Raw genomic sequence first — 22,510 nt, forward strand, 5'->3', positions numbered from 1 at the left:
TCTGGCAGCTAATTTATTACAGTAAACTCAATGAACATGATTAAACAAACAAAAAAAAAAACTCTACAGCAAAGAAACAAAATGCTTAGGCAACTCAAAATGAGCACACAACGTCCTCAGTAAACAGGCAACCAGCGTGAAGTGACAGAACTTTTGTGCTTTCAAACACAGCGACTGTCGTGTGAAATAAATTATCTATTTAGTGGCTTCTGCAAAACGTTATCTCTTTAAAGCTCAGCTTGACACATCCTTAATACAGAAATTACTATGTGGGGAATTTAGGGAAGTGAGGATCATTTCTGACTGAGTCAGCGGGATACTCGGCTCATGATTAATGCCCTGTCTCAGCAAGGATTATTGAAAGTCTTTGATGACAGGCCTGCACCGCTACACTGGCTTCAGATGGTATAAAGTTCAACAGCTGAAATGTAAAATAATGCCATTGTGTCACTTCACATTACAAGTGCTGAAAAAGCAAAAGAAAGACAATAAAAAAACTAATCAGAGCCAGAAGAAAGAAACAATGGAACTACCGTCAAGTTACTTTAAGAAGTTTTGCCACAAAAGCAAAGACAACTTCCATCTTTGGTCACCATTTAGATTTATTTCCTAAATTGTTCCATTGCAAGTAAAATTTTTATATTATATCTGTGCTAAAGATCTGTTTTCCTACAGCAAGCCTCTAAATCAGTGATGGCGAACCGATGACACGCGAAGCCATTTTTGATGACACGCGGCCGCATGCCGTAGTGTAGTGTAGACACTCTGTGCCGGAGGTCTGTAGGACAAAAAAACAGAACCCCATCACAGAGCGTCTAGTTCTGGGACTTCCGGTTAAGCCATTAGGGGATCTTTGACCTCACTTCAGCCGTCAGAGCAGGGAGCAGCAGAATGCCATGGGGGACGAATCTCTGGGGGTCCTGTGATCGCCATGATCAGCAACCATTATCCAATCTACTGTTCTGGGGTGTCGTGGATTTCTTATCTCAGTAATGAATTCACCATCATTACGGAGAAAAGTGAGGAAGAGGCTGGGAGAAGTGAGGGCCTGTGCTATGGGTGCCATTTCCCGCTAATAGAAATAGCGGCAGAAACTTAATTTACATAAGGAACGCCATCTTGCTGCATAGTTCAGACTCCAATTCACCACAATTACTGTTGTGCATCCTTATTAACCCATATTTCTGCTTTTCAGCCCTGCCATTTCCTAAAAGACAGTTACGTGCGCCATCTTGTGGTTAGTTAAGCTAGTTAACCCCTAATTGCCTGCAGGGCTAACAAGCTATCTATAATTCTATCTTCTGTCACTGCCCCCCCGATTGAGAACCCAAAAAATTCAAAACTAAGGTTAAGTAAAGGAAGTGGTAGTAGCAGTGGCCGACCCTTTCAAAAGACATGGACCAAAATGGCAGATCATTTTGCGTTCTATGTACTGAAACGGTAGTAAGCAGAACGTGGAATATAAATAGACATTTTGAAACTAATCATTCCCAGCTCTTGAAAAAATGTGAGGATGAAAGGAAGGAATACATTTCCAGGCAGCTATACCTTTGTAAGAGACAATCTAATTCCATACTTAAAATTATTAAAGGCTCTATAAATTTAACATCTGCAAGTTTGACCAAGACAATGCTGCCCCAAAGGACCTGGGCATTTTTTGCACATCTGACCACTGTGACTTTAAGCATTAATAACTCTGGGATGCTTTTACTTATGAATTTGATTCTGAGATTGTTTTTTCGTGACATATTCTACTTCATCATAGTGAAGTAGACTATGGTGAAAAATTACAAAAAATGTCATGAAAAGTTAGAAAATGTTGCATTTTTCTAACATTGAAGCTCGAACATACCAAATAAATTACATATTGATTCACATATACAATATGTCTACTTTATGTTGGCATCATAAAGTTGACATGTTTTTACTTTTGGAAGACATCAGGGGGCTTCAAAATTCTGCAGCAAATTTCAAATTTTTCACAAAATGTTCTAAATCGGAATTTTTCAGGGACCAGTTCAGTTTTGAAGGGGATTTGAAGGACCTTCATATTAGAAATATCCCATAAATGATCCCATTATAGAAACTGCACCCCTCAAAGTATTCAAAATTATATTCAGAATGTTTGTTAACCCTTTAGGTGTTTCACAGGAATAGCAGCAAAGTGAAGGAGAAAATTGAAAATCTCAATTTTTACACTAACATGTGTTTGTAGACCCAGTTTTTGAATTTTTACAAGGGGTAAAAGGAGAAAAAGCCCCCCCAAAATGTGTAACCAAATTTCTCTCAAGTAAGAAAATACCTCATATGTGGATGTAAAGTGCTCTGTGGGTGCACTAGAGGGCTCAGAAGCAAAGGAGTGACAATGGGATTTTGGAGAGTGAATTTTGCTGGAATGTTTTTTAGGGGGCATGTCACATTTAGGAAGCCCCTATGGTTCCATAACGGCAAAAAAAAAACACCACATGGCATACTATTTTGGAAACTACATCCCTCAAGGCACGTAACAAGGGGTCCAGTGAGCCTTAACACCACACAGGTGTTTGACGACTTTTCGTTAAAGTCGGAAGTGTAAATATTTTTTTTCCCACTAAAATGCAGTACAAGAGGTTATAGGAGAAAATGCCCCCCATAATTTGTAACACCCATTTCTTCTGAGTATGGAAATACCCCATGTGTGGATGTAAAGTGTTCTGCGGGCGCACTACAATGCTCAGAAGAGAAGGAGCGCCATTGAGCTTTTGGAAAGAGAATTTGTTTGGAATGGAAGTCGGGGGCCATGTGCGTTTACAAAGCCCCTATGCTACCAGAACAGTGGACTCCCCCCCCACATGTGACCCCATTTTGGAAACTAAACCCCTCATGGAATGTAAAAAGTGGTGCAGTGAGCATTTACACCCCACTGGCATTTGACGGACTTTAATATAAAAATAAAATTTTTCATTTTCACAGACCATTGTCCCAAAAATCTGTCAAAAGTGGGTGTTTTTTTTTTTGTGTTTGTGTTAGTAATGCTATAACAATCAGCCACCCCTGTGCAAAACACCTGAAATGTACATGGCACGCTCTCACTCCTGTGCCGTGTTGTGTGTCCGCAGAGCATTTTAAGTCCACATATGGGGTATTTTCGCACTACCTCTTGTGAAAATGAAAAGTATAGGGAAACACCAGTAAGTTAGTGTAAAAAAATAAATTATATATTTTTTTTATGATAACATGCTGGAGTAGACCCCAACTTTACCTTTTCATAAGAAGTAAAAGCCCCCCAAAATTTGTTAGGCAATTTCTCACGAGTATGGAAATATCCCATATGTGGCCTTAAACTGGTGCCTTGAAATACGACAGGGCTACTTTGCATAGGGGTGGACATTAGGAATCACTGGAGTAGAACACCCCTAACAGGGTGCCTCCAGCTGATGCAAAACTCCCAGCATGCCTGGACAGTCAATGGCTGTCCGGCAATACTGGGAGTTGTTGTTTTGCAACAGCTGGAGGCTCCGTTTTGGAAACACTGTTGTATGAAATGTTTTTCATTTTTATTAGGGGGAGGGGTAACTGTGTAGGGGTATATGTAGTGGTTTACCCTTTATTTTGTTCAGGTGTAGTATAGTGTTTTTAGTATAGGTGTTTTGAGCTGTAGTGGAAAATTTGCTGCATCTAAAACTTGCAGCGAGAAACTCACTGTAAACCCCCGTACGTGTGAATGTACCCATGTGAATGCCCTTTGGCTGTCCATGCATGCTGGGGGTTGTAGTTATGCAACAGTTGGAGACACACTGGTTGCAAAATACAGAGTTTGTTACTTAACTCAATGTTTCGCAACCAGTGTGCCTCCAGCTGAATGGTCTGTCAGTACATGCTAGGAGTTAAAGTTTTGCAACAGCTGGAGGCACACTGATTGGGAAATACTGAGTTAGGAAACAGACAATGTTTCCCAACCAGTGTGCCTCCAGTCGATGCAAAACTACAACTCCCAGCATGCCCAGACAGCCGAAGGACATGTTGGAAGTTGTAGTTATGCAACAACTGGTGGAGAATAGTTTGGAGACTACTGTGTAGTGGTTTCCAAACAGTAACCCTCCAGATGTTGCAAAGCTTCAACTCCAAGCATGCCCAGATTGCCCAGGTATGCTGGAAATTGAAGTTTGGCAACATCTGAAGGACCGGATGTTGCTGAACTACAACTCTCAGCATGCCTGGACAGTCTCGGCATGCTTGGAGTTTAAGTTTTGCAACATCTGGAGGGCTACAATTTGGTTGTCAGCTTTGAAAATACCTTTTTGTAGGTCACTCTCTGCGCTTGCTGATAGATGGAAGTCCAAATGGATTTGTACTTCCCTTCTCAAAGTACTTAAATTACATTATATATATTATACACACACAGTCATAGCCGTAAATGTTGGCACCCCTGAAATGCTTCTAGAAAATGAAGTATTTCTCACAGAAAAGGATTGCAGTAACACATGGTTTGCTATACACATGTTTATTCCCTTTGTGAGTATTAAAACTAAACCAAAAAAGGGAGGGAAAAAAAAGCTAATTGGACATAATGTCACACCAAACTCCAAAAATGGGCTGGACAAAATTATTGCCACCCATAACTTTATAATATAATATTATAACTTTATAATATAATATTTGGTTGCACACCCTTTGGAAAAAATACCTGAAATCAGTCGCTTCCTATAACCATCAATAAGCTTCTTACACCTCTCAGCCGGAATGTTGGACAACTCTTCCTATGCAAACTACTCCAGGTCCTCTTATTGGAAGGGCACCTTTTCCCAACAGCAATGGAAAACTTTTTTTTTGTTTTTGTCTTGTTAATCAACTGGTGCCAGAAAGTTAACAGATTTGTAAATTACTTCTATTAAAAAATCTTAATCCTTCCAGTACTTATTAGCTGCTGAATACTACAGAGGAAATTCTTTTATTTTTAACACAGAGCTCTCTGCTGGCATCACAAGTACAGTGCTTCCTGCTGAAATCTCTATCCATTTAAAGAAATATCCAGAGTTCGAGAAAATCCCCATAGCAAACATGTGCTGCTCTGGACAGTTGCTAAAATGGACAGAGATGTCAGCAGAGAGCACTGTGCTCGTGATTCAGCAGAGAGCTATGTGTTCCAAAAAGAAAATAATTTACTCAGTAGTATTCAGCAGCTAATAAATACTGGAAGGATTAAGATTTTTTTATGGAAATAATTTACAAGTCTGTTTAACTTTCTGTCACCAGTTGGTTAAAAAAAAAAAAAAGGTTTCCCCACCGGAGTACCCCTTTAAGATCTCTCCACAGATGTTCAATGGAATTTAGATCTGGACTCATTGCTGCCACTTCAGAACACTCCAGCGCTTTGTTGCAATCCATTTCTGGGTGCTTTTTGACGATATGTTTGGTGTCATTGTCCTGCTGGAAGACCAAAGATCTCGGACACAAACCCAGCTTTCTGACACTGGGCTGTACAGTGCGACCCAAAATCCATTGGTAATCCTCAGATATCATGAAGTCTTGCACACATTCAAGGCACCCAGTGCCAGAGGCAGCAAAACAACCCAAAACATCATTGGACCTCCACCATATTTCACTGTAGGTACTGTGTTCTTTTCTTTGTAGGCCTCATTCCGTTTTCGGTAAACAGTAGAATTATGTGCTTTACCAAAAAGCTCTATCTTGGTCTCATCTATCCACAAGATGTTTTCTCAGAAGGATTTTGGCTTACTCAAGTTCATTTTGGAAAAATGTAGTCTTGCTTTTATATGTCTGTGTCAGCAGTGGGGTCCTCCTGGGTCTCCTGCCATAGTTTCATTTAATTTAAATGTTGATAGAAAGTTCGCGCTGACACTGATGCTCCCTGAGCCTGCAGGACAGCTTGAATATCTTTGGAACTTGTTTGGGGCTGCTTATACACCATCTGGACTATCCTGCGTTGACACTTTTCATAGATTTTGCTTTTCCGTTTATAGAGATTAGCTACAGTGCTATGGGTTGCAAACTTCTTGATAATGTTGCGCAATGTGGACAAAGGCAAATCTAGATCTCTGGAGATGGACTTGTAACCTTGAGATTGTTTCACAATTTTGGTTCTCAAATCCTCAGACAATTCTCCTCTCCTCTTTTCTTTGTCCATGCTTAGTGTGGCACACACAGACACACAATGCAAAGACTAAGTGAACTTCTCTCCTTTTTATCTGCTTTCAGGTGTGATTTTTATATTGCCCACACCTGTTACTTGCCCCAGGTGAGTTTAAAGGAGCATCACATACTTGAAACAATCTTATTTTTCCACAATTTTGAAAGGGTGCCAATAATTTTGTCCAGCCCATTTTTGTAGTTTGGTGTGACATTTTCAATTTGCTTTTTTTACTCCCTCTTTTGGGTTAGTTCCATTACACACAAAGGGAATAAACATTTGTATAGCAAAATATGTGTTACTGCAATCCTTTTCTGTGAGAAATGCTTCATTTTCTAGAAAAATTTCAGGCGTGCCAACATTTACGGCCATGACTGTATATTATATAAAAAATATTTTAGTATAAATGGAATGAATAGGGATAAAAATAAAAGGTTCATATGTATAAAGTTAAAATGTGTATTCGTTGTTGGAAAGTCAAATAATAAAGAACATATGTACACTGCTCAAAAAAATAAAGGGAACATTTAAACAACACAATGTAACTCCAAGTCAATCACACTTCTGTGAAATCACACTGTCCACTCAGGAAGCAACACTGATTGACAATCAATTTCACATGCTGTTGTGCAAATTGAAAAGACAACCGGTGGAAATTAAAGGCAGTTAGCAAGACACTGAAATAAAGGAGTGGTTCTGCAGGTGGTGACCACTTCTCAGTTTCCATGATTTCTGGCTGATGTTTTGGTCACTTTAGAATGCTGGCGGTGCTTTCACTCTATTGGTAGCATGAGATGGAGTCAACAACCCGCACAAGTGCCTCAGGTAGTGCAGCTCATCCAGGATGGCACATCAATGCAAGATGTGGCAAGAAGGTTTGCTGCGTCGGTCAGCATAGTGTCCAGAGCATGGAGGCCCTACCAGGAGACAGGACACTACATCAGGAGATGTGGAGAAGGCTGTCGGAGGGCACCCCTGACCACAACATCCCTGAGGAAGTCACCATGGAGTGACAGAACGCATGGAGTTCCTGGTCATCCTGTCCTGCATCTTCTCATCCAGCTGCTCCTCCGTTTGTGGATTGCTACCTCTTATTTGCCTTATGTTTACCTTTTCTTTAGTGCACTTTATGTATTCATTATTGTATTGTTATTTACCTTATTGTATGCACTGTATGCAATTTGGAGTAGCAGCCTAACTATACATAATATATTGCAGGACAGGATTGGTGAAAGGGGGTTCATGGCCCCTTCCCATGTTGTGCTTTGCTCGCTTTATGAGCTTTTTAATTGTTTTTAGATGTCCTTGTGTTGTCTTACACAATTTATTTATGTATGTTTTTTTACAATAAAGATACCATTTGTTTACTAATATTCCTCTTGAAATTCCTTTCTCCTTTTTTGGGCTGTAGGAGGGCAACAACCCAGCAGCAGGACCGCTACCTCCGCCTTTGTGCAAGGAGGAGCAGGAGGAGCACTGCCAGAGCCCTGCAAACTGACCCCCAGCAGGCCACAAATGTGCATGTGTTCACTCAAACGGTAAGAAACAGACTCCATGTGGGTGGTATGAGGGCTTGACGTCCACAGGTGGGGGTTGTGCTTACAGCCCAACACCATACAGGACATTTGGCATTTGCCAGAGAACACCAAGATTGGCAAATTCCCCACTGGCACCCTAAGCTCTTCACAGATGAAAGCAGGTTCACACTGAGTACATGTGACAGACGTGACAGAGTCTGAAGACACCGTGGAGAATGTTCTGCTGCCTGCAACATCCTCCAGCATGGCCAGTTTGGCGGTGGGTCAGTAATAGTGTGGGGTGGCATTTCTTTGGGGGGCCAGAGGTAGCCTGATGAGATCCTCACACCCCTTGTGAGACCATATACTGGTACAGTTTGCCCTGGGTTCCTTCGAATGCAAGACAATGCTAGACCTCATGTGGCTGGAGTGAGTCAGTCCTGCAAGAGGAAGGCATTGATGCTATGGCCTGGCCACCCATTCCCCAGTACTGAATCCGATTGAGCACATCTGGGACATCATGTCTCGCTCCATCCACCAATGCCACGTTGCACCACAGACTGTCCAGGAGTTGGCGGATACTTCAGTCCAGGTCTGGGAGAACATCCCTCAGGAGACCATCTGCCACCTCATCAGGAGCATGCCCAGGCGTTGTAGGGAGGTCATACGGGCACGTGGAGGCCACACACACACTACTGAACCTCATTTTGACTTGTTTTAAGGACATTACATCAAAGTTGGATCAGCCTGTAGTGTGGTTTTCCACTTTGATTTTGAGTGTGACTCCATATCCAGACCTCCACGGGTTTTTTGGTGATTTTGCTGTCAGCACATTCAACTATGTAAAGACGAAAGTATTTCATACGATTCATTCAGATCTAGGATGTGTTATCTTAGTTTTCCCTTTATTTTTTTGAGCAGCGTAGTAAGTATTCATACCACAGATGCCATATTGACGCTGTGTATTGAAAAATACATAATGTATGTACAACTACAGTAGGGTATAAATATGGATGAGTGAAAAGCTCCATAGAATTCCGTTGGTTCCATATTCTGGTCATACTACAGGCGGACAGAATGCAGTCATAAAAAGAGGGAGTGGACAAGGCCTTACACCAGTGTGTACAAGGGGATGCACCGCAGAGCTCCAAGACTGTCGCCCACATGTGCAAGGGATCCCCATGAGTATTAGCCCCAAATACATGGCTTTTCAGCGCAGAATCCACAAGAATTAGAGTTTTATTCTACAGGTATATGAATTTTCCTGCATTGCAGACAAGAATCTGCATGAAATCCTTCATTCATTGCTTTATTTGAGGATTTAAGCCCAGTTTGAGCTCTTTCATTTTACTTCCTTTAAGACTTGCATTTTTAACCAAATCCATTCCCTTTTAACCTGCAAAAAAAGCAAAGCTTCTTCTCTTCTCTCACTCACTGACTTCCAGTATTGATCACAGTGTCTGACTTGCTATTGTACAAGGGAAAGGATTGGTGCATCCAGGGACTTGGAGCAACTTAAGTAATGGTGCTAAATTACCACAGATTTTAAATGCAACTGGTCTCAATGTCATTCAGAAAGAGCGTAAAAGAATCGAATGCTCTGATGTATCCAGGATATAAGATAGCAAATCTATAGTAACATCTACTGGTTCCAAATATGTCTGTGTCCTCCTACATAGAAAGGAGATCCAATATAATCCCTCTTTATGTCAGCTGGTTTAGCAGTGTATCTGAACATTGCAGCACTTTTCTTCATCACGTGATATTTTACCCTTTATTTTGGTCGATTTAGGATTTTGGGTGATGTAAAAGTACCTGTCCATACATTATTTTCTCCTACCTGTCAGTAAGTATGCGCACTACGCTAAGTCAAGGATGTTTAGGGAAGGATACAACTGCTGACTGCACAAAATCAGGATAACTGTGGTGCAATATAACTTATCACCTATCCGAAATAGATAGAAATAGTTATAGATGGTGGGGGTCCGACTGCTGGGACCCCCCCTGTGATCTTCTGTATGGGGCCACGGCAGTCTGCTGGAAGAGGGCGTTCCGTCCCCGCATGACGCATAGAGATACATGGAGGGGCGTGTCTGCCACGGCTTCCTGCTGGGGATGACATGGCGCTTCCTGCAGACAGCCGCGGCCCCATACAGGAGATCAAAGGGGGCCCCAGCTATATTGCACTACAGTTCTCCTTTAAGACTGACAGCTATCTTGTGTGCATGGCAACATAACCAAACCCACCACTTTCTGAAGGACTGGTTAAAAGGGTACTCCTCCCCTAGACATCTTATCGCCTATCCAAAGGATAGGGTATAAGATGTCTGATTGCGAAGGGTCCCGCCGCAGGAGAGATTGCAGGGGTCCCCAGCGATGAGACCCCCGCGATCAGACATCTTATCCCCTATTCTTTGGATAGGGGATAAGATGTCTAGGAGAGGAGTACTCCTTTAACCATCTCATGCACTGTTTCCCAAGCAGGGTGCCTCCAGCTGTTGCAAAAACTACAACTCAGCATGTCCAGGCAGCCATAACTTAGCTGACAAACATCATAAGTATATGGCCGTCTTAAGACCTACTCTCCTTGAGCCTTTCTCTCTGTAGGTGGCTGTAGACTCAGGTTGTTTGCATGCACATTAACTAACAATCCTGCAGCAATTCAGCTTTCATGCTCATGCACATAGTGAGATCACTGCATGTAATAAAGGGGCTATACTCAGGATAGGCCATCAATATCAGATTGGTGGGGGTCTGACTCCTGGCAACCCAAACAGTCAACTGTTTTAACAGGTTGTTGAATCTGCGCCTAAAAGGCTGCAAGCTGATTTGCAGGTGGTGTACTTACTGTAGTCACAGTGTTAAGTATTACAGAATTGTCTTACTGACCTGAAAGAGACAATGTCACAGTACCTTGCACCACTGTTATCAATACACATACAAATTAGCCTGCAGCCGATGTAAACACTGAAGAGGCTGCAGCACTACCATGAGCTCCGCAACAACTTCAAACAGCTCATTGGTATGGGTGCTGGGAGATCAACCCCTACCAATCAAAAGTAATAACCTACCCTAGGGATTGGCCATCAACTTTAAAGGGGTACTCCGCTGCTAGACTTCTATTCCCTATCCAAAGGATAGGGCATAAGGTGTCTGATTGCGGGGGTCCCCCGCAATCTCCCGCTGCACCCGGCGTTCTAAACAAATGTTGGGTTCCTGTGGCAGTGATCGTGACATCACGACCACACACCTTTGTGATGTCACGCCACGCCCCTTCCATAGATATGAATGGTGGGGCGTGGCGTGACACCACGAGGGAGCGTGTCCGTGACGTCGCGATCACTGCCTCTGGCCCTGAGCGTTCCGAACAAAATGTTCAGAACACTGGAGCACTGGAGTACCCCTTTAAAGGTTGACTAAGCCCTTTAACACATTCATACTGCAAGGTCCTAATGGTCTCACTCAAGAACCAAACTGCTACAGTATATTTACTACAATGGTTCTGTTCTGACACCAAATGCAACAATTCACAGTATTTATGGAAAAGTATCAATTCATTCATGCAGGGTCACCTGTCCATTTACTTTCTGCCTGGATGCACCTGGTGCATGGGGCAGTCCTAAACCATTCTTATTTGAAGTGATTTAATGGGTCAATACTGCTGCAGTGCAGTAAAGACGACCTGTCACCTTCAGAAATATCAACTCTGAAACATATTTTCTTGTAGCTCTGTGTTGTGGGATTCCTCTATTAGGGTCTATTCACATGGCAGAATTCCGCCTCAAAGGAAAGCCCCATAGATTTCTGTGTGATTCCGCTTGCGGAAATTCAGAAGTGTGAATGGGAGTACGGAATCACACAGAAATCTATGGGCTTTAATTTGAGGCGGAATAGAATGTGAATAGACCCTTACTCTTTGAGTTGTATTAATAAATTGACAACTGGGTGTTACCATTCCCCTTGTCAAAAGGGTGTGTCAGATACAGAAATAAATATAAGCACGGGTATTTCAGGCTGAACACTGCCATCAGAACTGTAAAGCATCATTTTCACAGACAAAAATGTGTCCATTTGTGATTTTTCTTTTTTAATGGTTCTGATTGTGAACAATGAGATCTTCATACACAGACCCAGATAGAACACAATATGTACTTCCAGAGCAGAGCTGTCAGTCACACTGCAGCCAATTCTGCTTGCAGCAGCCTCCCATTGTTTTCATTGGGATTCTGCTGCTCTGTGCACATTTCAGAAGTTCTTAAGTGGAACTTCAGAGGGGGATCCAGATTCTGCCAAAAGAGCAAACATGTGGAATCTGCCTGGAAATGCACTGCAGTCAGCGGGACAGAGCTTAATGTCCATAATTCTGCTCAGAATTAATTTCCGTAGTGTCCATGGGCTATTACTGAGCACTATAAACATTAAAGGGGTACTCCGCAGCTCAGCGTTTGGAACAAACTGTTCCGAACACTGGAGCCGGGAGCTTGTGACATCATAGCCCCGCCCCCTCATGGCGTCACGCCCCACCTTCTCAATGCAAGTCTGTGGGAGGAGGCGTGACGGCTGTCGTGCCCTTCCCATAGACTTGCATTGAGGTGGCGGGGCTTGACGTCATGAGGGGGCGGGGCTATGAGGTCACAAGCTCCCATCGCCGGCTCCAGTGTTCGGAACGGTTTGTTCCAAACGCTGAGCTGCGGCGTACCCCTTTAAGATAACACTGGTCAGTGAATAGGCGTTTCAGTTTTTGTTGTATTATCTATTATTATTATGTGCCATAACTCCACAATATTTTCATATGTGTTGTATTCTTGAGTCTGTTACATATTTATATAACATCACATTGTGGCGCGATTCCAAATCAGTCATCTTAAAATATAGAAGAATTTGTCTTCCCACTACAAAATTGGCGGAGATAAATAAATCAGAGCTTGCATTATGCATGAGGCAGTGAGAATGAGGACAGGCTTTGGTCTTTGCACTAAAACATACTAAAACAGATCCAAATGAATAATTGATATTAGTTTTGTATCCAGTAAGTATAAGTTAAAAACCTTACAATGATTGAAGGGGTACAACATGAAAGGTACAACATGGGACAAATCAGACTCTTATGGACTAATGAAGATGAAAGAACGTGGACGGCTGTCAGAATCATCATAAGATGTATAGAACAATGTACGGTAACTTACTTTGGAGCCACCCTTCTCCAGTAGCGATCAATCCCATTCTTAAAGTAGAGCACAGCCAGCCACCGCACATTCACGTCCAGGGAATGATTTGTGAAAATATTCTGCAGGCGAAAACATGGAGAAAATGATATTCTATAAGCGCAAGAAAAAGTAAAAACAGATTTACTAATACTGTCTAATAGTTATACAGTGCAGACTTACACTAAAGGAGACACACAGATAAACTACAGCGATCCCTCAACTTACAATGGCCTCAACATACAATAGTTTCAACATACAATGGTCTTTTCTGGACCATGGTAACTTGAAACCAGACTCAACATACAATGTACGGACAGTCCAGATCAGTGAAACGTGTCACAACTGCAGGAACTGACCAATCAGAATGGACATTCACTGGTAAATCACCTCTATTACTGAAGTGCATGCACTGACTGATGTCTGGTAGCGCCCCCTACAGTACAGGGAGGAACTACAAGTTCTGTACTACTCCTTACCTGTGCCAGGGTTAGCTGCTCCTTTTGGACACCAAGTAAGGGCGGCTCCATTTGGGACACTGTGTGTACTGTATAGGACCCTGAAGAAGCTCCTGTCCTCTACATAAACCATTGTTTCCCAACCAGGGTGCCTCCAGCTGTTGCAAAACTACAACTCCCAGTATGCCCGGACAGCCAACGGCTGTCCGGGCATGCTGGGAGTTGTAGTTTTACAACAGCTGGAGGCACCCTGGTTGGGAAACACTGAAACAGACAGTGATTTACAGCTCACAGCAGATCTTTATTACTTTTATATGTAAGGATTTGCTTCATCTATATTAGTTATCTATTTATTTTTCTTTAATTTTAACTTTTTCCTATTTTTGGATGACATTTTGAGGCTTCAGAACCAATTACCAGGTTTCCATAGAGTTATGGACTCAACATTCAATGATTTCAACATACAATGGTTGTCCTGGAACCTATTAATATTGTAACTTGTATTAGATATGCATCACATGACAAGGTCCTATGTCGCTAGACATCTCATACATCTCCTTATATACAAGGTCACATTTTAGCATAACTTCATTTATAAAACATTGCAAAAAATGAAAACGTGCATGTAACTAGAAGACCCTTTGTATAAAGAAATAAAATTCTAACTGCATAGCTTTAAAAATTAAAAAAAAAAGTTAATTCGACAGAACTTGACGATGTAAAATAATATTATTTTTTTTAAGTAGTAAAACATAAAAACTATATACATTTTTTAGCACTGCAATGACTAAAGAGTACCTGTCGCCAAACTAAACGTTTAATATTTTGTTCCTTACGCAATTATAAGACACTTTGTTATTTACTTGCTGTTAAAATTCTAAACCTTTAAATGTTTTTAATGTGATTAGGTGACTCTGTTCTGTTCACTGCGCAAGTCAAATAGTTAGTTCGGTCTCCTCCCGGCCTGGCAGGAAGTGAATGTGGGAAATGGCGAGGCACAGCTCTCACAGGCTTCAGTGATGTTGCGAATGCTGGGGAACGCCCACTTTCTCCTGCCGGGAGCTCACACAATGTGAGCAAGAGGAAAGGTATGATACAGAGCTTTTTAAAGCTCGGCAAAAAAATTTAAAGGACAGGAGGGGTGTTAAGAGTAGTTAGGGAATATAAATAAAAAATAAATATGTAAAAAACTATGACTAACTATGAAAAAAATTGTGGCACAATTTATTTTCTTATTTCACAACAAAAATAATGTTTTTAGTCTTGTATTACATTTTATTAAAACTTACAATTGGTCCTGCAATCAACACTCTCTCATACATTGGAAAAATAAAAAAAAGTTAGGGCTCATGGAGAGCAAGGAGGAAAAGATAAAAAACAAAAAAAATCAAGGTTGTTAAAGGGGTACTACCGTGCTGACAACTTATCCCCTATCTAAAGGATAGGGGATAAGTTGCCTGATCGCGCAGGGTCCCGCCGTTGGGGACCCCCCTGATCTCGCATGCAGCACCCTGCTCTCATCAGGCCCCAGAGCGAACATCCGCTCCGGGTCTGATGACGGGGCCAGTGATCGTGACGTCACAGCTCCGCCCCCGTGTGACGTCACACTCCGTCCCCTCAATGCAAGTCTATGGCAGGGGAGAGACGGCTGTCTCTCCCCCTGCCATAGACTTACATTGAGGGGGCGGAGAGTGATGTCACATGAGGGGCAGAGCCGTGACATCACGAAATTCCGGCCACGTGATCGGCAGTAATCAGACTGGGGTGAGCGGGGTGCTGCGTGCGAGTGCGCGGGGGTCCCCAGCGGTGGGACCCTGCGCAATCAGGCAACTTATCACCTATCCTTTAGATAGGGGATAAGTTGTCAGCACGGTAGTACCCCTTTAAGGGGTTAAGAGGCACACATCAGACACATTTGGCCCCTCTTGCTTGACCAATGAGCTTCAGCTTAGAGAAAATCTGTCACCTGTGTTACCTGCACTAACCTGTCGGTACAGACAGGTAATACTGGCGACACTGATGACAACCATACTTACCTGATTCCGTTCCGTGCTCCTGTTCTCCTCGATATTCCTCCTTTTTCTTCTGTCCTGGGGCTGACTTGGGGCATGGACAGAGCTTCCTGACGTCACCGCTGCTGTTTGCTAGCTTCGGGACCCGACTGAGAAGCAGTAGTGGTGATGTCAGGAAGCTCAGCTCATGCTCCAAGTTGGCCCCGAAACAAAAACAAAAAAGGAAAAAAGATAGCGGGAGAACCAGACCACAGAACGAGATTAGGTAGATACGGTTATCATCAGTGTCACCTGTACTACCTGTCTGGTACAGACAAGTTACTGCAGGTGACACTGATGACAGAATTCCTGTAAAGGGGTTGTCCAGTATTAGGAAAATTATGCTTTATATTTGTGAGAACAGAACCACTCCTGACTACGGGTTGTGTGTAGTACTGCAACTAAGTCCCTGACTACAGGAGTGGTGCGGTTTCTGAAAAAAAAAAAGAAGCATTTTTCTAATACTGGACAATCCCTTTGAGACTAGAAAAAAGAAACGAAAAAAAGGACTGACAAGCAGCGCCTTGTGTATTACCCCGGTATATACGTGGGAGGTGTGAGGAATGGGGGATGTCCCCACGGTGCTTATAGATGGCCGCTCACCTCAATGTGGAAATAACAGGCATGTAACCCCTATTTAGAGGGGTACCTACAATGGTGCATCGCTGCTCAGCCAGTGGGTAGCAGGAATCAACCCAGGAGAGACCCTGATCTGAGGAAGGGAGGGCTCCTCCCGAAACGTGTAATCCATTGCCTTTGATTTGTTTAATAAAACGGTCCTGCTAAGGATCTTTTTACTTCACCCTGGACGTTATTGTCTTCATGCTTTAAGTCGCAGCGCCGGTACTCAAGGGTTTCTTTTCTACTCCTTCCTACCGCTTTGAGACTAGAGGATCATGTCCCAGTCTTCATACATCTACCCTAAAAAGAGTAGGCTTCTAAAAGATCTGGCACGACAAAGAGGAGGCGTCACATCATCCATACTGCAAAATGACTAAAAAGGAGCAGCAAAATAAGTTTCAATTTACAAGGTACAATTCCATATATCTTAGAAATTGCCTGTGCGCTGATTACATATCGGAATCTCCAGGACGGCCAGACAAGTGCTATAATCAAAAATAACAGTCGGCTATTTGCATTTTAAGTGAATGTTACTGGACGAGCCCTGAGAATAACAGAGGCGCGGCGCCCAGCGTACACTTGTCTGGTAACAGAAATTGCATTTATCTTTTGTGTTTAAAGCTGAAAATTAAATCCCAGTCTGAATTTTTATTCCCCACATTAGCGGCACACAGACACAATAAACTTGTCTAGGCCGTGATCCCGGCACTATTAGATCAGTCACAAGACAATTTTATAGAGGTCATTAACAAAGTGTCAGGATACGGAGGTTCAGTGCTTAATGTCCCAGTGAACACATCCATCTACAATGTCCACAAAGGATGATTTCACTTGGTGAGAAGTGCATATTGCCAATTCAGAGGTTCCTGATCGGAATGAGAAGAGTGGCGCTCGGAGCTGCGACACCGAGGCCGTGTGTTCAATCTGGCAAAGACGATTGCATGGAGTTTGTAGGTTCTCCAATTACTTGCATGTCTGATATGGCTACAAGGATTATCCAGGATTAGAAAGGAAAAAAAATGCCGAAACAGTGCCACCCTTTTCCTCAGTTTGTGTGCAGTATTGCAGCTCAGTTCATCTAGGCTGTCTTCTTTAAAGGGGTATTCCAGGAAAAACCTTAGAGATAGAGATATATATATATATATATATATATATATATATATATATATATATATATATATATATCAACTGGCTCCAGAAAGTTATTTAAAAAATTAAAAAATCTTAATCCTTTCAGTACTTATGAGCTTCTGAAGTTAAAGGGGTACTCCGCCCCTGGCATCTTATCCGCCCCTGGCACCCCGCCATCATTACTGCACAGAGCGAGTTCGCTCTGTGCGTAATGACGGGCGATACAGGGGCCAGAGCAGCGCGACGTCATGGCTCCGCCCCTCATGACATCATGGCCCGTCCCCTTAATGCAAGTCTATGGCAGGGGGCGTGACGACCGCCATGCCCCCTCCCATAGACTTGTATTGACGGGGGCGGAGCCGTGACGTAACGTAACGATGCTCCGGCCCCTGTATCGCCCGTCATTACGTGCAGAGCGATCTCGCTCTGCGCAGTAATGATAGCGGGGTGCTGCAGCGGCGATCCCCGGGGTCCCCAGCAGCGGGACCCCGGCGATCTGACATCTTATCCCCTATCCTTTGGATAGGGGATAAGATGTCTAGGGGCGGAGTACCCCTTTAAGGTTGTTCTTTTCTGTCTAAGTGCTCTCTGATGACACCTGTCTTGGGAAACGCCCAGTTTAGAAGAGGTTTGCTATGGGGATTTGCTTTTCAACTGGGCGTTTCCCGAGACACGTGTCATCAGAGAGCACTTAGACAGAAAAGAACAACCTTAACTTCAGAAGCTCATAAGTACTGAAAGGATTAAGACTTTTTAATAGAAGTAATTTACAAATCTGTTTAACTTTCTGGAGCCAGTTGATATATAAAAAAAAGTTTTTTCCTGGATAACCCCTTTAATCCTTTCTGTTGAAAGAAGAATACATGACTGCGCAAGCACCACCTGTGGTTTGACAGCACTTGCATGAGCTTAGAGATCAAATCTGGGTCTGAACACTGAAAACCCAGAGGATCAAAACTTTTGACGTGTCTCTGTGTCAAAGGTTTTTTTATAATGACGGGGACACTAAGGTGGCCATGTTGTACTAGATGATTGTGGACGTGGCTGAACCGTAGTGGGTGCACAGAGGAAACCGCAGTGTTGTCTTCTTGCCATTGCTTCTTGTAATGTTATACTTCCAATTACTTACATAATTTTGTTAATTATACTTTAAACTCATCTACGAGTAAGATGTGCCCAAATGTACGTAAAAGGACTGACCATTAATGTGTGATCGCTGGAACTTTAAAGGGGTACTTTAAATGCCCCTTGTGACATCACGGTCACGCCCCCTCAATGCAAGTCTATGGGAGGGGGCGTGACGGCAGTCACGCCCCCTCCCATAGACTTGCATTGAGGGGGCGTGGTCGTGATGTCATGAGGGCGTGGCCATCCCCCGCAGCGTGAAAACAGCATTCTGAACAATTACTTCCAAACGCTGGCTAGTGGAGTATCCCTTTAAACCATTCAAGTAAGTAAATCTGAGCTGCAGAACAGTCACACTAGTAGAAAAGACCACTGCGCATTTCTTCTGCTTATTGGTGGGGGTCCCAGCAGTCAGGCCCTCACTGATCACACATCTATGACCTAACTTAATGATAGATTGTCAACTGAAGAGCCAAGAAAACTTTTTCCAACAAAGTACAATTTAAAAAGCAGACTATACCAGTGAGTGGTCCATGGCCAATAACAGGAAGGGTTCATAGACAGAATGTAAAACAAAATTCGAACAAGGAATACATTTAAATATAGGTGAAGTATGGAGAAAAGAACAATCTAGTGGGCAGGAAAACAGAATGTGTAAAAACATCAAAAAAAATTGCGACTTGGACATAGATAAAGTGTGACAATGCCGCTGACAGCAGAAGAAAGGCCTGTCAATTCCAAATAAGATAAATGAACCAAGCGCGGCTAGCTGAAAGTCAAGTGAAAGGCGGAAATCTCAGCGGATGAGGCGGACATAAAGAAATGCACAGGAGATACAAAAATCTATAAACAGGAGACTTTATTAACCCATTTAGTGTAACAGGAAAAGACCTGTCACGTCAAGCCTTCTAGTTTGTGACAGCGGAGCAGCCATTAGAAAGACGGATAGAAAGCTAAAATCTCCACATGTGTCTTGGAAATGGAGATTAGATTGTCAGATTGCAATACTATAAAACTTTTTTTTTTTCAAATGTCAAATCTCCAATTCTTTGTGATAGAACATATTATTGTACCATTGTACCAAGCATCATATTATGGAAGGGGCTTCCAACTAGTAGCTATTCCATCCAATAGATATTACAGTGGAGAATTTCACAGTTGTCTTATTGCCAATTGTTACTGAAATGTTATCAGAATTGCTGCTGCATTAAACAGTATGTTCTTATATTCAAGTTTTTAGATACAATTTTGGAATCCAGAGGAAATAAATGATTTAAAAGGGAACCAAGCAATAGATTTTACCATACATAACACTAGGCAACGCATTATATATGGTAAAATCTTTATCTTCACCATCCCTTGAGGAGGTTTTGGCCCCCACAGATGGTGAGGATATGAAGTTTTTTTGGCCGCCCAGATAGCACTTCCCTGGGCAGGAATCTACATTTACCAGGGCCCGTTACACCGGTCGTAGTGACGCCTCCTGGGCGTGATTGAAAGCCTGTGACTGTCAATCAAGCCGAGGGGGCGTCACTACGGCTGGAGTGACGGGACCTAGTAAGTATAGCTCCTCAACCAGAGAACTACTTTCAGGGCAGCCAGGGAAACTTTATAAGTTCATATCCTCACCATCCCTGGGGGCAAAAATGTCCCCCGGGGATGGTGAAGATAAAGATTTTACCATATATAACACGTTGCCAAGAGTTATATATGGTATCAACTTCTTGGTTCCCTTTAAATGGGCACTGTCAGATACAAAACCTTTTTATATGTTGTACATCTTGACAAAACACTAACCTTTCTAAAATACTTCATAGGAAAATATGATTTCATTTTTTATAGAAATTATGGTTTATAAAATCATGGCTTTGTCCAACCTGAAGCACAGGCATGGACAAGGTCCAGGGAGGGTGGGCTAGTACTCCTCTATGCTCTCTCCTGTCTGATAGGACTCCTCTATGCTCTCTCCTGTCTGATAGGACTCCTCTGTGCTCTCTCCTGTCTGATAGTACTCCTCTATGCTCTCTCCTGTCTGATAGGACACCTCTATGCTCTCTCCTGTCTGATAGGACTCCTCTGTGCTCTCTCCTGTCTGATAGGACTCCTCTGTGCTCTCTCCTGTCTGATAGCACTCCTCTGTGCTCTCTCCTGTCTGATAGCACTCCTCTGTGCTCTCTCCTGTCTGATAGCACTCCTCTGTGCTCTCCCCTGTCTGATAGCATTCCTCTGTGCTCTCTCCTGTCTGATAGCACTCCTCTGTGCTCTCTCCTGTCTGATAGCACTCCTCTGTGCTCTCTCCTGTCTGATAGCACTCCTCTGTGCTCTCTCCTGTCTGATAGCACTCCTCTGTGCTCTCTCCTGTCTGATAGCACTCCTCTGTGCTCTCTCCTGTCTGATAGCACTCCTCTGTGCTCTCTCCTGTCTGATAGCACTCCTCTGTGCTCTCTCCTGTCTGATAGCACTCCTCTGTGCTCTCTCCTGTCTGATAGCACTCCTCTGTGCTCTCTCCTGTCTGATAGCACTCCTCTGTGCTCTCTCCTGTCTCTCTTGATAACAAGTAAGCGTGTGTTCACACATTCAGCTTTTCATTGCAATTATTGCATACAAAGCCAGGAACAGATCTAAAATAGGGGAAAAATATAAAAGGAAAACAGAGGCTTCTCCTGATTTCAAATTCAGTTCTGGATGTGAATAAACAACCTGAACATGTAAACAGAGCCTAAGGATTTATCAATTAAAGGTGTGCAGGGAGGGTTAAAGTAACTCTGGACCATCCCACTCTGGACTTGTGGTTCAGGCATCATAAGAGTGATGAACGGTCCCCTTTAAATAGAGGAGAAGTCTAATTTTTCCCTTTAAATGTCCTCCATGTATGATCAGTTTGTGACTTTAGTTTCCTGACTTTAGTTTTAAAAACTGCATCTAAAATCCTATATATTAAAATAATACTCCCAGCTTTAACAAGTTTGGTTGGAAGAGCTCAATCCTAAATGGCTGACTACTCCCTGTGCCAACAAGCTTTCAAACATTTATTAACCCCTTAAGGACTTTTTTTTTTTTTTGCACTTTTGTTTTTTCCCCTTCGTCTTCTAAAAGCCATAATGCTTTCAAATTTCCACATACAGACCCAATCTGCTCTATAACATGATGTCTGCAGATTGTACTGTATTGTATATATCATCTGCTCAGCTCCTCCCGCTCTATAACATGATACCTGCATATTGTACTGTATTGTATATATCATCTGCTCAGCTCCTCCTGCTCTATAACAAGAAACCTGCAGATTGTACTGTATTGTATATATCATCTGCTCAGCTCCTCCCGCTCTATAACATGATACCTGCAGATTGTACTGTATTGTATATATCATCTGCTCAGCTCCTCCTGCTCTATAACATGATACCTGCAGATTGTACTGTATTGTATATATCATCTGCTCAGCTCCTCCTGCTCTATAACATGATACCTGCAGATTGTACTGTATTGTATATATATCATCTGCTCAGCTCTTCCTGCTCTATAACATGATATCTGCAGATTGTACTGTATTGTATATATCATCTGCTCTGATCGTCCTGCTCTATAACATATCTGCAGATTGTACTGTATTGTATATATCATCTGCTCAGCTCCTTCTGCTCTATAACATAATACCTGCAGAATGGACTGTATTGTATATATCATCTGCTCTGATCCTCCTGCTCTATAACATATCTGCAGATTGTACTGTATTGTATATATCATCTGCTCAGCTCCTTCTGCTCTATAACATAATACCTGCAGAATGGACTGTATTGTATATATCATCTGCTCAGCTCCTCCTGCTCTATAACATGATACCTGCAGATTGTACTGTATTATATATATCATCTGCTCAGCTCCTTCTGCTCTATAGCATGATGCCTGGAGATTGTACTGTATTGTATATATCATCTGCTCAGCTCCACCTGCTCTATAACATGATACCTGCAGATTGTACTGTATTATATATATATCATCTGCTCAGCTCCTTCTGCTCTATAGCATGATGCCTGGAGATTGTACTGTATTGCATATATCATCTGCTCAGCTCCACCTGCTCTATAACATGATATCTGCAGATTGTACTGTATTATATCTCATCTGCTCAGCTCCTTCTGCTTGTTTGTAAGTGCGATGTCACTTTTCTCCCTCCAACACATCAGCCATCCCACCCATTGAAGCACAAATGAGCTGCATTTCATGCAAAAGACCAGTGTTTTCTAACCAGGGTTACTTAAGCTGTTGCAAAAAT

The 22,510-nt window shown here is 42.6% G+C and overlaps 1 protein-coding gene across 1 annotated transcript in view; it reads right to left on the bottom strand.

Moving 5' to 3' along the window:
* IPO11 (importin 11) overlaps window positions 1–22,510 on the bottom strand; it is a 494,099-nt gene that overhangs the window by 464,550 nt on the left and 7,039 nt on the right. The window contains exon 3 of the mRNA XM_056541414.1: window positions 12,834–12,934. Within this exon, the coding sequence (XP_056397389.1) occupies window positions 12,834–12,934 (101 nt within the window). The remainder of the gene's footprint in view (window positions 1–12,833; window positions 12,935–22,510) is intronic.

Source organism: Hyla sarda, chromosome 1, assembly GCF_029499605.1.
Source record: "Hyla sarda isolate aHylSar1 chromosome 1, aHylSar1.hap1, whole genome shotgun sequence".
Classification (NCBI taxonomy): Eukaryota; Metazoa; Chordata; class Amphibia; order Anura; family Hylidae; genus Hyla; species Hyla sarda.